At 51.4% G+C, this 14976-nt stretch overlaps 1 protein-coding gene across 4 annotated transcripts in view; it reads right to left on the bottom strand.

Moving 5' to 3' along the window:
* Window positions 1-14976, bottom strand: part of vps13b (vacuolar protein sorting 13 homolog B) — a 249181-nt gene that overhangs the window by 13178 nt on the left and 221027 nt on the right. For all 4 annotated transcript variants that reach the window (XM_029245971.1, XM_029245972.1, XM_029245969.1 and 1 more), the window contains exons 43-47: window positions 13039-13200; window positions 4941-5096; window positions 2774-3037; window positions 1416-1499; window positions 721-896 (exon numbers count right to left, since the gene is read on the bottom strand). In XM_029245971.1, coding sequence (XP_029101804.1) covers window positions 721-896; window positions 1416-1499; window positions 2774-3037; window positions 4941-5096; window positions 13039-13200 — 842 coding nt within the window. The remainder of the gene's footprint in view (window positions 1-720; window positions 897-1415; window positions 1500-2773; window positions 3038-4940; window positions 5097-13038; window positions 13201-14976) is intronic.

The following is a 14976-nucleotide window of genomic DNA, read 5'->3' as shown; positions in this document are numbered from 1 at the left end:
GAGCTGACGGCTCCCTCCAAGCGCACAGCGCATCGAGGAACGCTGCTCTACGGCGAGACGCCAGGCCTCTTCATGCAAGTAAAGGCATTTGTGCTACAGACGGAAACGGCACCGCGGGCTTTGGAAAAGACGACCGCGAGTAACATGACCGTCGGACGTTTCTCATTTATCTGAGGTCCTGGACGGGCCTCTTACAGGCTTCCGATTGTCGTCTCTGGCTCACATGTGGTCAGTGCGTCGTGCAGAAATGGAGCGGGGAGACATGTGACGGGGTCCGGTCAGCCTGTCTGTCTGTCTGCTGTGGGCGACCGCAGCGCGACATCCCACCTCCCCGTCAGCGACCACAACTATCCGTCTTAGCAGGAAGGAAAAGTCGAACCGTTGTCCAGCCAGCATTTCAGACGTGGGGGGGGCATCGGGGGAGGTGTGCTGTGTGAACACGCAGTAGACTATGTATGATTAGAGGCACGTAAACATAAATAAAGGTGAATAGAGCCCTGCCCGTGCCGGTGGACAACGTGTCCCAATCAAGGAGAGGGTGGCAGGTGGCAGGGCGGTCAGAGGCGCCACCTGACAGTCACAGGTTCAAAGCTCTCCTCCTGCTGTAGTACCCTTGAATAAGAACCTTAGCCTGAATTGATACGGTAAAAATTACCCTGCCCTGTTAACTGGCTGGTCTTTGACGATGCGCAGGAAGGATCACTAAAGCAGCTCCAGTACCTGGCTTGGAAGGTGAGATGGTGTGTGAGGTCAGACTCCACATTGAGCAGGGATTCCTCCTGGCCCTGTCCTGGGATCAGCTGGCTTTCCCGCAGGCCCAGGCTCCTCTTCTCGATGTGGATGATGATGGGGTCTGGGAGGTGACTCCTCATGACAAAGAGGGGACTGAAGATCACCTGTGGTTGGATCACACTTCCCTCAGATCAGAATGTCCCTCCCTCTCTCTCACACACATACATACACGGGAACTGGTGACTCAACATTGCCTTGTCTGTGTGTGCGTGTGAGAGAGAGAGAGAGAGAGAGAGAGAGAGAGAGAGAGAGAGAGAGAGAGAGAGAGACTGGTCCAAGGAAAGACCTTACTGTTGCACCACAGAGCAAAATACACAACTTGAATTTCTAATGAACAGGAACACACACACACACACACACACACACACACACACAGTAAATGTGCACCACCAGAGCCCTTACTCCTATTACTAAGAGCGCGGGTCTTTAACTGTATTATCCGTTCAAGATCCTCCTTATTTTTCCATGTTATCTGGCTGAAGATGACTCTGTACCTCCAGGTCTCAGTCATACAGACACTGAGATGGGAAGCAAACTCTCTCAGCAACAGTGGCCATGAAGATGTGCCCCCTCGACTCAAGCAGCCGCCCCGAAACTACCCTTGTGGGGATCTCGACACTCACCACCCTCTGCTGCACAGGGGAGTCGGGTTCGATTGTGACCAGGGTGCACCACACGTAGAGCAGGGAGCCTCCGGAGCACGGTACCTGTGGAGAGAATGGATCAGGACCATCTGCTCATCTGAATGCTAAAGAAGAGCGTTACACGGTCAGAATCAAAAACACTTGCAAAGCGGTATATTATTATTTATTTTAAGAGGACCACTTTCTCCAAAGTTACTTATAATGTTAGGTTTAGAAATTACTACTTACAGTGATTTACCCTTCTGTTCAGCAAGGTAATTTTTACTGTATCGGTTCAGCGTAAGTACCTTGATCAAGGGTACTACAACAGGCATTGGTGGGACTCGAACCTTAACGATATCTCTAACTACACCACCTGCTGACCCAGCGAAGTACTTGAAACAGCAGGTTACTGGATCAAGTCCAGGCTTGAGCCCCGCTGTGCATTAATTCACCGGAATTTCTACTAATGTAAATGGGTCAAAATGGGTATAAACTGCCAAAGCAGGAAGTCTGCAAGGTAAACAGAGTAACGACGACAGTAAACAACAATGCCAGTGGAGTCCATGAACCTTCTTTCAGGGAGGCCTGTTTCTGGGACTGTTTATACCCGGTCCCAGAAACACATTACCATGTTCTGTCCTCAGTTTGCTCCTCGGCTTTCATGAGTAATAAAAGAAAATCCCACCAAATGTGTGGCACTCCAGCATCACAGGACAGCGAGTCAAACGCTGGTTCGAACTGTTAACACCGGATAATAGGCCATTAAAGCACGGAGAGCCGAGCTGATTTAAAACCTGCAAATGTGTTCTTAGAGCGTTCCTTTGCTCGTATTCCCCTCCGGCGCGGCTCCTCGTTAAGCTGTCCACATGCCAGGGCCCTTTATGAACTCCGCAATTTATCGCCAACGCAGCGCCTGATTTACAGCTGACAGTGAGGGTTGAGTCCTCACTCTGGCGCGGGTTTGCCGCCGAGAGAGAGAGGCGTCGCGGCACACCGGGTTCCCCGAGCCAACCGGGTACGGGGGGGTCGAGGGGGCTCGGCCACCGGACAACGCCGCTGCAGCAAACTTCCGCCTACGGTTCGCAGTGACCGGCACCAAGGAGAAGAGCAGACCAAACATAGCAGGTGAACTGAACTCCTGAAAAGTGGGATGAGAAACCAAGTGGCGTTTCTGACCGCTGACGTGTGTGTAAGGCGCACGTGGTCCGTTTTGTAGTTTAATTTTTGTTCTGGTCCTTTCGTTCTTCGGTCATTCCTCAAAACAGTTCGAACGATACGGAACGGCACAGTCGTCCCTGCCGCGGACTGCCGACGCCAGCGGTCTCTCCGGGGGGGGGAGCGGCGGGGCTGTTCACCTGTACCACGGAGCCGCTGCCCCTGTCGCGGCGCTCCAGCTGGACGTCCCGCGACCAGTCCTCGTCGCCCCGCGCCCGCACGCACAGCTCCGTCATCTCCGAGTCCTCCAGCACGTAGGAGGGCAGCTTGCGCCCGGCCTCCAGGCAGTCCACGTGCTCCCGCACCACCGTATGCCCGTCGGGGCCCACGTAGTGCTGCACCACGCGCAGCTCGATCTCCTGGCACAGGTAGCTGCACATGACCTGCCGGCCGCAGATCACGATCTGGGGGGAAAAGGGAAAACGCTGACGAACAACAGACACAAGTTGCGCCAGCAGGAGGCGTAGTGTGTAGAGCTGTCGCCAGGCACTGGAAGGAATTCCCTCTCCGGTTGTAGTGACCCTGAGCAAGGAATGTACCCTAAATAGGACGGTAAAAAGTAAAAATTACCCTGCCGTTAAAATGACCAAACCAGTGCGCATTTTCATTTACACATCCTCATTGAGGCCACTCACACTGTGTGGTTTGGATACTCCAGCACTGACAGTGATCTACCCAATTAAACAGTAGGGTCATTTTTACTGTACCAATTCAGGGTAAATATGAGGTAACCTCACACAGTATCTGCAAATGTATATATGTATGTTTAAGAATGCACTGCAGATATCCTTTGACTCTGCCCTCTCACATTGCTCCAGAGGCAAACACTGAAGGAACCTCACACTGTAACCTAACATCACCCTGGAGAACAGAGTGGGGAAAATGAATGAACGGTAATAAGCTGTAGAGATGGAAATTGGGCACGATGAGCGAAAGGGTCTGCGGCGCACAAGTGTCACCGAAGGCCGTGCGTGCCAGTTACCGAGGTGTCCCTGACTGCGTCTGTCATCATCCAGCTGCGTCCTTGGGTCCCCATCGGTTACTGGAGGATGAGCCGAGCTCTCTGGCACGCCGAGGGTTCCTGCGCCGCTGACGCTGACTAAGAGGGCCGAGGGCCCTTTCCTTTGCGCAGACCTGGCAGCTCTCAATGCGCTCACAAGTACGCTCCGCAATTAGGGGCTGCACATCAGTCAGCCTCTCACGTCATTGGATCCTCATCATCTGGGGCCGCGGCACACGTAGCTACGGTGACACCCTGAAAATCCCATCTGCACTTCTGACGGGGTGAGGAGTGCGCGCACGCGTGCGTGCGTGCGTGTGTGAGAGAGGGACGGAGCAGGGCTCTCATTCTGAGAATGACGTGACGCAACATCAAACGTCGGGAACTGATGTTCAACCCAGAAACAGACGCTCTCTGACCGCACTGTCATTGAGAACACCGAGCGGTGCCCAATGGACACTGGCAGCACAGTGACCTCAGCGCTTGTCGCCTGCATAAGCTGAAGCGGCACCAGAAGGACTGCACCGCGAGTTGATTGGCCGTTGCTGCCGTTGCCGCTGCCGCGGAATCCCTGCGTCATGAACCCGGTCTAACCAGGGTTCAGACTCCATCCTGTGGACTGGACCGGAACGAGCAGCTCTCTCTTCTGTCTGTGGGCCACAGGTGTGAGTGACACCGCTGGTATGCTTCACTTACCTCTGTAAGTCATTATCAACATTGGACTGAGAAACATGAACAACGATACTTTTTATGAAGCTACTGTGAAAGGTGGGGCGGTATAGCAGGTAGCGCTGGTGTCTTGTGGCTGCGGATTCAGACATGGGTTCAAAACCTGTGTGAAGTTTGCATGTTCCCCCCATGTTCGTGTGAGTTTCCTACCGCAGTCCAAAGACGTGTTTTAGGTGAACTGGTGACTCTAAATTGCCTTTGGGGTGTGTGTGTGTGTGTGTGTGTGTGTGTGTGTGTGTGTGTGTGTGTGTGTGTGTGTGTGTGTGTGTGTGTGTGTGAGTGAGTGAGTGGTTGGTCCACTGGTCTTAAAGAAAGACTGTGCAGTTGCACCACAGACCAAGGTACACAACTTGAATTCATAATGTACACCGTGGTACCTGAGAATTAAGGGACTCTGGGTAACAATCTGTTCATTGGTACAATAATGAGGACAATAATGATAAACGAGTTAATGGTCAGGACTGGATGGTAACCATATCAACGGCTGCCTCGGGGTGGTCACCGACACTCTGGATGACCGGGGACCACAGGGGGTGTCAAGGTGGGCTGCCTGCCCTACTCCAGAGGATGGAAAGTACCTGCTTTTGAACCCCGCTGAGCTGCTGCACCTTGATGACCAGCGAGGCGGTCCTGCCCTTGTACTGGATGGTGCGCAGGAGCGTGCCCACGTTGTCCACGCTGAAGGGCTCCGACCAGCGCCAGTTGCCCCAGCCTTCGATGCAGATGTGCAACAGCTGCAAGGGGAGAGACACACACACACATTTATGCCTTCTCAAAAGGAGAGTAAACAAATGAGGCTTTGTTCCGAAGATCCTGTTTACCGGTCGGAACCCGGCACCCGCAAACCTGGCTGCGCGCAGAGATTTTTTTTGGATGTGGAAGCATGTGGCTGCACTTGTACTCCACACTTGTAGCTAAGCTTGAGGTTATTAGAAAAACGCCAGCTGTACTCTTCTAACCCATCGGGGGGAGGGCTCTGAAGTCGGAGAGAGGGGAGGAGAGCCCAGCAGGTAGAACCAAATCTCTCTTCCCAGCGCAATACCCTCCGGTTGTCTGTGGAACGTGACCCAGTTCAGGTTCTCTGCCAACAAGCTGAGGAGAAATGAGCTAAATGATAATAAACTGAAGAATAACTGACAAAAAGCAAAACAAAGCAAGGCTGAAATACTGAAGTTATTATAACATGGCGAACGTTTATCCTGCCATTTAAAAAGAAAAAAGCAGGGGCTTGCGGAGGTCAGCGCTCGAACAGATCATAGCCAGAGCGTTTGTTCTGTTGCAGCTCGTGCTCGCCTGCTGTTTGAAGACATATTGCATTACAATAACACGCCCAATCGAAGGCTGAATTCAATTTCGGAGACTGTCCTCTTCACTGTGCTCCTTAACTGGAAGTGACACCATTTCTCAGATGCCCGGCAAGAGCGGCTGACGGGGGAGCGTCCGAGAGGACCGCCGAAGCCCTTCCCCCCGCCGCGTCCCACCTGCGGCACAACTTGACCTTTGGAGACGCTGCTCTCACTGCAAACAAAAGCTTCCTTTTACAACCCACGTGCTTCCGAAACCGGCAAAACCGTGACACGGGATGTTCACAAAATGTTTAATTAAAAAAAAAAAAAAAAAAAAAAAAAAAGAAAACGCAGCACGAAAGCAAACGGAAATCAAACAAAAACATAAAGCCGGAAAGGGTGCTGACAGTTTCAAAGTAGAACCAGGACGGCTGATACGGGAGGACTCCTGGGTCCACCTAGCGGTATGTTCTGCGCGGACGAGACCGTCGGCTCCGTGCGGCACAGGCCACGCGTCTCGCCCGCTTCTGCGGCTCGCCGAAGGCCCGATCCGCGCAAGGCAAGAGGACCTGGGAGGGAACTCCTACCGCACGGAAAGGTCACAGAACTGCAGCCGCACCCGAGGCTCCGGTTCCGATTCCACCCGCTGGGCGCCGATTAAAGTCGGGTTTCAGACGAGGAACATCCGTCTCGAGTTGTTCGGAGGGCAGAAACCGGACTAGTGCCCCCTAGAGGCTATTTTCCATTGAAGCTGCTCCACCGTTGCTCCCAGAGCACGCCACAACATCCTGAGCTCGCCGTGCCATAAATTAGCTCCGAAATTGGATTTAGACCTTCTTATCAATATCTGCCAAGGGCGTATTTCAAAGACAAACTTCAAAACATGTCTAAGCACAACCCTACCTCCTCGCAGATTAGAGGGGTTAGAACATGATTGCGCTCGGCCTCGTAGAGCAGCCAAGTTCCAGTACGCTGTTGGGCTCCAGTTTCCACTGGAATGAATGCATCTGGCGGGGAATTATTAGAAACCAGCTGTTAGGCTTGGTGGTGGCAGTTCCGTTTAAGTGCGGGAGGTTTAATACCCCCTCTAATGGCGACCCACTCTGACCCAAACAGCGCATCTGACCCTTGGTCCAAAGACAAGCAGTTCAGGTCAATCACACACTGCGTGACTGTGATGGCAACACTGAGCGAATGGTTGAGAGAGGCCTGTGAAGAACTGTTGACTCCACCCACATCCTGCCCTACATTCTAAAAATCCAGGAAATTCAAATGAAGTAATAATAATTTTTCTAGCATGTGTTAGAGATCAATAGAGCTTTTCAGCAATCGGAGCACGAATGAAACAAATTCACGACCCGAATGTGATTTTACACACAGAATATTTGATCACGCTTCGCTACCATAGCGACACAAACAGCATGAAAAACAAAGATGGTGACACAGTCAGCTATGTTGCTAATTATCCGATGAGTCGATTAACCGAAAATCCCTGCCTGCTGTCGTAATTAACTGGGCGTCACGTGGAAAAACAGCCTCTGTTCCTCAGAATGTGACGGATGATGATCGACATTTTCTTGCAAAACCTTCAAAACATCCTAATTGATTGAAAAAGCCAAGATTCCCGAGACCCGTCTGCGTCACATACCAGGAACCCATACCAAGACCATTGCTAGTTACACCAGGGACTGATTCAGCGTGACGATCCATCAAAACGCTTCCTGACACAAGTTGCAGAAGCCAAAACAAAACAGGAAGGGACTCATTTACAAGCAGCGGTGGCACTTGAAACGTGAATGTAACATGACAGAAGTGCCAGAATAAGGGGATTCCGCACCGATGTCTACAAAATCTCAGCTCAGCCTGTTGGATGAACAGATGCCCATTTCCTGTGTCTGGGAAAGCTTCTGTCGTCTTCAAGCAGGGGACAGATAGCCACATGTTGGACTCTCACATGTGCTGCCCAACCCGCGATGACAGCCACCCGAATCCACAACCTCGGCCTGGCAGTGGGGGGTTGGTCAGGGGACCAGCCAGTACAGAAATAAAAATGTGTTTTGCATACTCCAGGCTGTTTCGGAGAAGTGACGGGCCACTAATGGCCACGGTGATAGCCAAATCAACGTTCTCAGGTTCTCTGCGGAACGCCTGGCGAGTCCGACGCGGTCACCGCGCCGTGGCAGCTATTCCAGGGGTCGTCTCAAAATTGGAAGCATGCAGATTTCCTGCACATCGTCGTCCAGAGCGCCGCGCTCCAACGCGGAAACAAAGCCTCGTTTGTACGGCGGCCCGAGGAACGGGAGAGCGGTGCGCGTTTAATGGAAAACAGGTTCTCGACGGGGGAAAACAAAGGATGTCAAACACCGGGTCCTTCCGACGGGAAGGAGAGGGAGAGCAGTGGAAGGCCAAACACCATACTGTTGGCTCCGGCACCAAGGTTACGAGCCCAACACAAGTGGCATATGGTGGATTTTAACAGCTGTCTGCGTCGTCTATTGTTTCGAAGCGCTCTGACGATGAGAAGAATGGCACATCAAAGGGCAAATTTGCAATTTAATTAAGTGGTTTGTAGCTGGGAGAAGGTAGACAGCGGAGGCCAGGAGAACAATGGAGACGCTGGTGGTGGAGAGCGTGGTTTCGAACCTGACAAAAAGGATCCATGGGCCTGACAGACATTCCAGACATACTGGGGTTGGACCATCCCCGCCAGTGCTGACGGCCAAGAGGAGCGGTTCTGACGGCGGACAGCTGAAAAACCACACCAGAACTAGATACAGAACCAGAACCCCGGGTTGCCCCCCTCACCCCCCACGTCTAGCAGAAAAGGCACATTAGGTCTCTCCGGCAATGGCCAAAAGAAGAGAAGAGACTCCCGTCACTCTCCGCTTCGAATGCGGGACGGTTCGCTCGCCCGGGGATGCGGGCAGCGCTTTAGCATCAGGTCCATTAAAGACGAACCGTGTGCCTCCAGCAACACTACAGCACACACTCCAAGACTGAGCGGAATTACAGCAACAAATCAAACACAGCTGTAAGCGAACACGGTCAATGCAACACACACGTATTTCGTCTGCTGCTAACAAAGACATAGCGCAACCGACTATGACCAGACTCTCACAACTGGCCTTAAAAAGGCAGCAAACAGGCGAATGGTAGGACAGCACCAATAAGGCACTGGGGTTATAAGAACCACCACACAACGAAGAACTCGTAATCATTTAGCCGACAACTTTTCGCCAAAGCGTTTATGCAGCTGGGTCATTACTACCGGGGCGATTTTTAGGGTTAGTACCTTGATGAGAGGTACTGCAGCAAGAGATGGGATTGCAGGCAGGGTCCAAGGGGTCCAAAGGGTCCGAACGCTCTAAGCACTGAGCAACCTGCTGCGGCTATGATCGCGAAGAGGTCATGGAGAAGCTGTACAGCTTGACGCAAGGGTCACGCTCTTCCAGAAGCTCTGTGCTATTCCAGCGATGCTCAGGGAGATCAGAAACTTGTCCATTCTTTGATGGAAATGTACAGTGAATCACAGCGGTTTCCGCCCGAATTCCAGAGACCGCAGCAATGCTGACAACGTGCGTAGCGGCTGTCGCAAACGGCGAACGCTGCTTCTACGACGACGCGAGCGAGCTACTTTTCGCCGCTCCGGGACGAGAGGCGATGAAGCGGCCGCGAGGAAAGCGGGAGAGCCCGTCCCGTGTTCAGACACGCACGCACGCACACGCGCACACGCTTACATAAACACACGCAGGTGGCGCAGGAGCCCGCTGGATGGAACCGCTACTTTTCCTGCCCTGTCACACACAGATGTTCCCCTTCCTGTTGCTGACATTCCGTGAATAAAAGTGCTTAATGAACTGAACTTGCCAGGCCGGCAGGTGTTGAAGTATTTACTGTGAACAGTGCAGCAGGGCGCTGCCAATAAAAGGAGGCTTGTTAACAGAAATATAATAGGCAAAAAAAAAAAAAAAGTTTAAAAATAGAAGGGCACTTCATTATTTGTCATGTTTACAGGGTAACAAAGGAGTTCTTGTGTTGCTACTGGCCAGCAGGGGATCGAAAGCGAATGATGGATGAAAAAAAGTGACGCTGTCATTCATTCCATACAGGGGGGCAGCTTGAAAAAGTCCGAGCCCGAATTTGTCAGGAAAGAACAGTATATTTTTTAATCAGTTACTCTGTAGCTTGTCAAGGAATTGCGGAGAAAAAACAAACAGACCTTAAGATTAAACCAACCCCAAATCAAAATTATAAAAAGACTTATCCTTGCATTTTTAACTTTAATTCTCTCCCACGCACACATTACCTTACTTATGAAAATATGGACCTCATGGCAGATTAGTATGCAAAACAAAAAATGAAAACAAACATTGCTGCCAAAAATCAGAGACGACAACAAACGGACTGAAGCACTGGGGTTCTGGGAAGAGTTTGCTATTAGAAGTCCGCAAGCTCTGTAATGCAAAAGGTGGTGAGTTTCACCTCCGTATGCGCTGTTCTGCTGCAAGCGGTTCTGTGGACCTGGCCCGGCCCGGGCAGCGCTATTGCACATCAGGTCTTTCAGAGTAACACCCCAGGAGGGCTCGTATATCTGTTCGCACTCCATGAAAAAAATTAGGCACAGCAAAAGGGAGGCCTCGATAAATCACTGCCGCCCCGCTGGGGCCCCGTCGAACCCGAAAGGCATCACCTTGCACTTGTTCAGACGGTGCACTGGACTGTGGGAGGCACAGATTGGATCACATTGAGAGGGAGGGGCTGGGACTTGCGGGCCAAGGACCTCAAAGACACCTGATGCGTCACCCTTGATTTACATCTTCGTTACACACAGAGGGGAGCTCGCTTGTCTGGAACGACAGTACTGAGCGTGGCAACTGCAGCTCTCCCAGGGTCTCTGTTAAGCTGTAGGACCACTGAGCAATGGGCATACAGGAGGCCATGAACAAAAAGTTTGCCCTCGCTCTGTGACGGCACGCACAGTGAAAAATCCCCCCTCCCCCCATAACATACAACCAATTCAGTCTGGCTTGCTGGCTGTAGCTGTGTCCCAGAGTCCGTGACCGCGTTCTCAAAACGGGTCCCCCTTCATTAAAACTACTGATTGATTGGACAGATTTAGCCTGTCACAGAGCATTCCAGCACAGACTGCTAAGTAAAGCAATTATCCCGAACTGTGTGTCTAACCTCAAGGCCTGCTGCCGGCAGGACAGCGAAGGGAGCAGTTGGACTCGATCCCTCACAGTCTGTTCCCAGTACCTGCGAAGAAAAAGTTCGGCTCAAGCTGCCAACCCTCTTGACCGGGTGCCGCCTGAACACGGTGCTTGCTGTAGGCCCGTAGTCCCTCTCGCATTAATTCTGAGAGTCCCGCAGCATGGCTGCTTAGCATGTCTGCTGTTGGGCAAATTACAATTTATTCCTATTATGAATATTCCCTTGTAGGCTCTTAATGTTCTCCCAGCCCAGAGAACCGTTCCCCTTCCTAAACCACACAAACCACAGGGATTTCCATCACTCTGCATATCCTGTATAAAGAAGCCAGACATTTCAACCATCTTAACCACATGCTCTGTTCACAAACTCCAGCACCACAGAAAAAAAAAAAAAAAAAAAAACACCATGGGTGGAGGAGCGAGAAGGGTTGGTTCCTAGCGTTCCTGGCAAGGAGGTCGGAGGTCACGTGACACACACATCACTCTGACAAGTGAGGCCCCTGGGGTGTGGGGTGTGAGCTAGGGGTTTGGAGGATCCATTGCTACGAAATTAGTGAGGTGTGAAGGCATGCCAGGCCAGAGCAGGAGAAGCTCGGCGCTGATAGAGAACAGGCCCCAGGAAATGTGTCGAGGCCCCGATCCACCAATCTACAAGATGGCGAAGAAGCAGTACAAAGTTGTCCTGTCTACTGCACTGCAAATCCATGACAACAATTTCAGAGAGGTATTTGTACAATTATAATTTTGGTTTTTTGCAACGTCTACAACCGTTGGTCCCGAGCGGGGTCGCGGCGAACCGAAGCCTAACCCGGCAACACAGGGCACAAGGCCAAAGGGGGAACGGACACACCCTGGACAGGATGCCAGTCTGCCGCGAGGCACCCCAGCGGGGCTCAAACCCCAGACCCGCCACACAGCGGGCGCAGGACAAACCCACCGCACCCCTTGTACAATTAATAAAAGGGGGAAAAAAACGTATATTTAAAAAAGGAAAAGCTGACAAAGGGGTTCTGCTATTCTTAACCATCTAGGACTACTATCAAGACAAACATTACTCCCCCCCATACTCCTCAGATCACCTTACACTTCCAGTCCCGGGTGGCAAGACGAGGCTAATGGGCGAGTGGACTAACAGGTCATTGGATGACTGTCACTCAAACACCTCTGAGCCCTTCACGCTCCCCGAGCGAAACACTCTTTTCCCAAGCGGGGAGCTGTCCACCCCCGGATCGGGGCTACAGATCAACGCGTCTCTCCAGGAGAGGCACTGACTCATCACGACAAAACCTTACCTCCCGGATTGGGGTCACTTTGCATGCGCTCCCCGATTGTGAGACCTGGAGTTACTGTAGACGTCAGCAGACACGATGGGACTACATGACTAAACAACAAGAATTCAATGTGCAGTTGAGTGCACTATGTGATATCCTATCCTTTTGTTGTCTTTTTTCTTATCAGGCTTCTTAATGAAGACATTGTGTGGAAGTGTTTAACGCACTACAACAACTATGCGAAATTAACTGAACTGCTGACATATGGCGAGACTTGTCATCGTGGAGCCTTGACATCGAGCCTCGTCAACATTTTAAACAATAAACTTTTTCTGCCAATTTCTTTCTCCCTCCACGTGTACAGCGACTGGCTGATAACACTTAGAAATTTTTTGTCCAGATATGCAACATTTAGAACATTACAGCATTCTGACAGTTGTTGCGCAATCTGACTATGACATATCAACAAAGTGATGCTTTCACTGTGCCTCTAAGAGGTTGTATTGGACTTTGCAACTAGTCACTGCAGGTCATGAGCACAGATAAGTGTCACTGTTGACTTGACTATCCAGTGCTCGCTTACTCTCTACACAGTCATAACCACACATTTCCTCAAGTGAGCCTTTCTCAACATCTGCAGAGAGGCACAAGAGTCTGAACATGTGCTCACAGACTGATCTCAGATCACCCAACCAACACCTCACCCTAAAACCACAAAGGGTTAAACACAATTAATCTTCCTTAACAATGCTGTCAGGACACTGGCATGCACTACTTCCTGATGAGGCAGAAAGACACCGGTTGATGACGCGGGCTGGGGTCGCCGGGCGATCGGGGTGGGCCCCGCTCTCCGTCTAATTAGAACCATGAGCCGGGCCGCCTCTCCCTGCGGCCGCGCTGTCGTAATACCTGCAGGGACTTGTGGGAGCGCCAGCTGTACTGGTGGCTGTGAAGGCTCGCCAGCAGCACGTTTTCATCCGTGTCCACCTGGCCGAAGCGTAGAGTCTCGTGGGTGTCGTTGCAGATCACGTAGTGGCTGAAGACCAGCTCCTCTGCGTCTGGATCCTGGTTCTGAAAAGTGAGGGAAGAGGGCGAGGCCAACCGTTAGCAGGGAAACATACTTCCAAGCTCTGGTAAAGGTTCACTGGAGAACTACTGGCCAGCTGTCAAAACTTTTCCAAAACCATGGGACTGTAGGGTGTCCCCTAAAACCCTGGGCCTGTAGGGTGTTCTCCAAAACCCCGGGCGTGTAGAGTGTTCTCCAAAATTCTGGACCAACAGCATGGCCCCCAAAACCATAGACCGCAGGGCCCTGGGTAATATCACTGGTGGGAGCAAAGAAATATCCTCTACTGGGACATGACTTCTGTCACTGGCTGTTGGAGGTGCAGGTCTGATAGTCCTGAGATAATCTGCAGTAGAGGTCTAAACAAACCCTTCTGCTCTCAAACCTATGAAGGTCCTTGTACGAGTACTTCAGGTCTGTCTCAGTACAAAAATTCAGCCTTTAAGGATGCTGGACACTGTCCACCAGCACAAAGCCCGAAGTGGAAAACGAATCACCAAACGAAAGGACACCAGGTGGTGCTAAACAGATAAATTTGGTCAAGTCTGAGCTGATGAGTCACAGAAATACTCAGGTTTATCTGGAAAAATATTTATTTTTCAATAGGATGACAAACCCACAGAGTCAGCGAGGGGGAAGGGAGGCTCTCCCCACTGCTATTCCCACCTGTCACCTTGCACGTGGACCGTCCCGCCTTCTGTGCCAGATGCCGGACAACAGCCGCTCTCAAAGTCCAGTGTTTCAGAAGGGAGAAAGGTTCACACACACGTGCCATTTTCTACACAAGGGTGTTCAGAGCGAGCGGATGACTCAGGCGAGAACTTTCCAGAACGCATCCTGAAGGGCTCCTGTTGGACGCTTTTTTCCGCAGGAGAGTGGACCTGCCGCGCCCCGCCGCCCCCGCAGTGCTCGGTGCTGGTTACTCATCTGAGAGCTTCCCGAGGGCCATCCAAATCCCATCCAGCCCCAGTTCACATTTAACAGGGAAACAAGGGTGCTGGTAACGGAGACTCGTAATAAAATCAGGATTTTCAACCGCCGAGGAGCCTCTCGCGAGCCGCTGACGGTGCCGGGGTGCGGCGGGAACGTGAGCGGCACGCAAACTGCGGGACAGTGACCCTTTCATCCAGAGTGGACAGCTGTGAGCACAGATGAGACTCCCTTCCGTTTTTTACGGCGGAATGCAACCGCGGGCCTCACTTGGACGGACAATCCCTTTTTAAAACTTTTTAAACTTCCCTGCATCTCTGAAATGCCACCGTAAGCCCTCTGTGACGATATCAGCTTTCACGACAAACTCGTTCGGTCACACGATAGCACGGATCAAAATGCTTTGTCTTATAATGTCAAACCTTCTTTCTTTTTTGCCCTCCGTCAGCAGTTTTTATTAGATTCCCCAATTCAGGTCTCATCTCAATAAAAGTAACTGTGACGTTTTAAAGTGGCTCGAAGGGTATCGATAGCAAAAACTTGAACGTGTATTATATTACGGGATGTCAGGTTTAACGGAGCCATGGAGTCACTTATAACGTGAAACAACGTCAAGTAGAAAGCTGCACAAAATGGAACAATAACTTCCACGGAGAGGAAATCCACATCAAATTATTGACCGCAGGAGCTGGACATGTGACACATGATCACGCAACATGGAACTCGTATACCTATAAGGTGACAAAATGTCAGATTGTCTATCTGTGACATACAGGAACACGATACGTCTGAACACAGCCTTTAGAGGGCAAGTGTGTGGGGTTGGGGGGGTTCAAATTCAAAAAATGGGG

The sequence above is a fragment of the Scleropages formosus genome, chromosome 18, assembly GCF_900964775.1.
Source record: "Scleropages formosus chromosome 18, fSclFor1.1, whole genome shotgun sequence".
Classification (NCBI taxonomy): Eukaryota; Metazoa; Chordata; class Actinopteri; order Osteoglossiformes; family Osteoglossidae; genus Scleropages; species Scleropages formosus.
The sequence above is the reverse complement of the archived record's forward strand: the minus strand, read 5'-3'. Positions and strand labels throughout refer to the sequence as shown.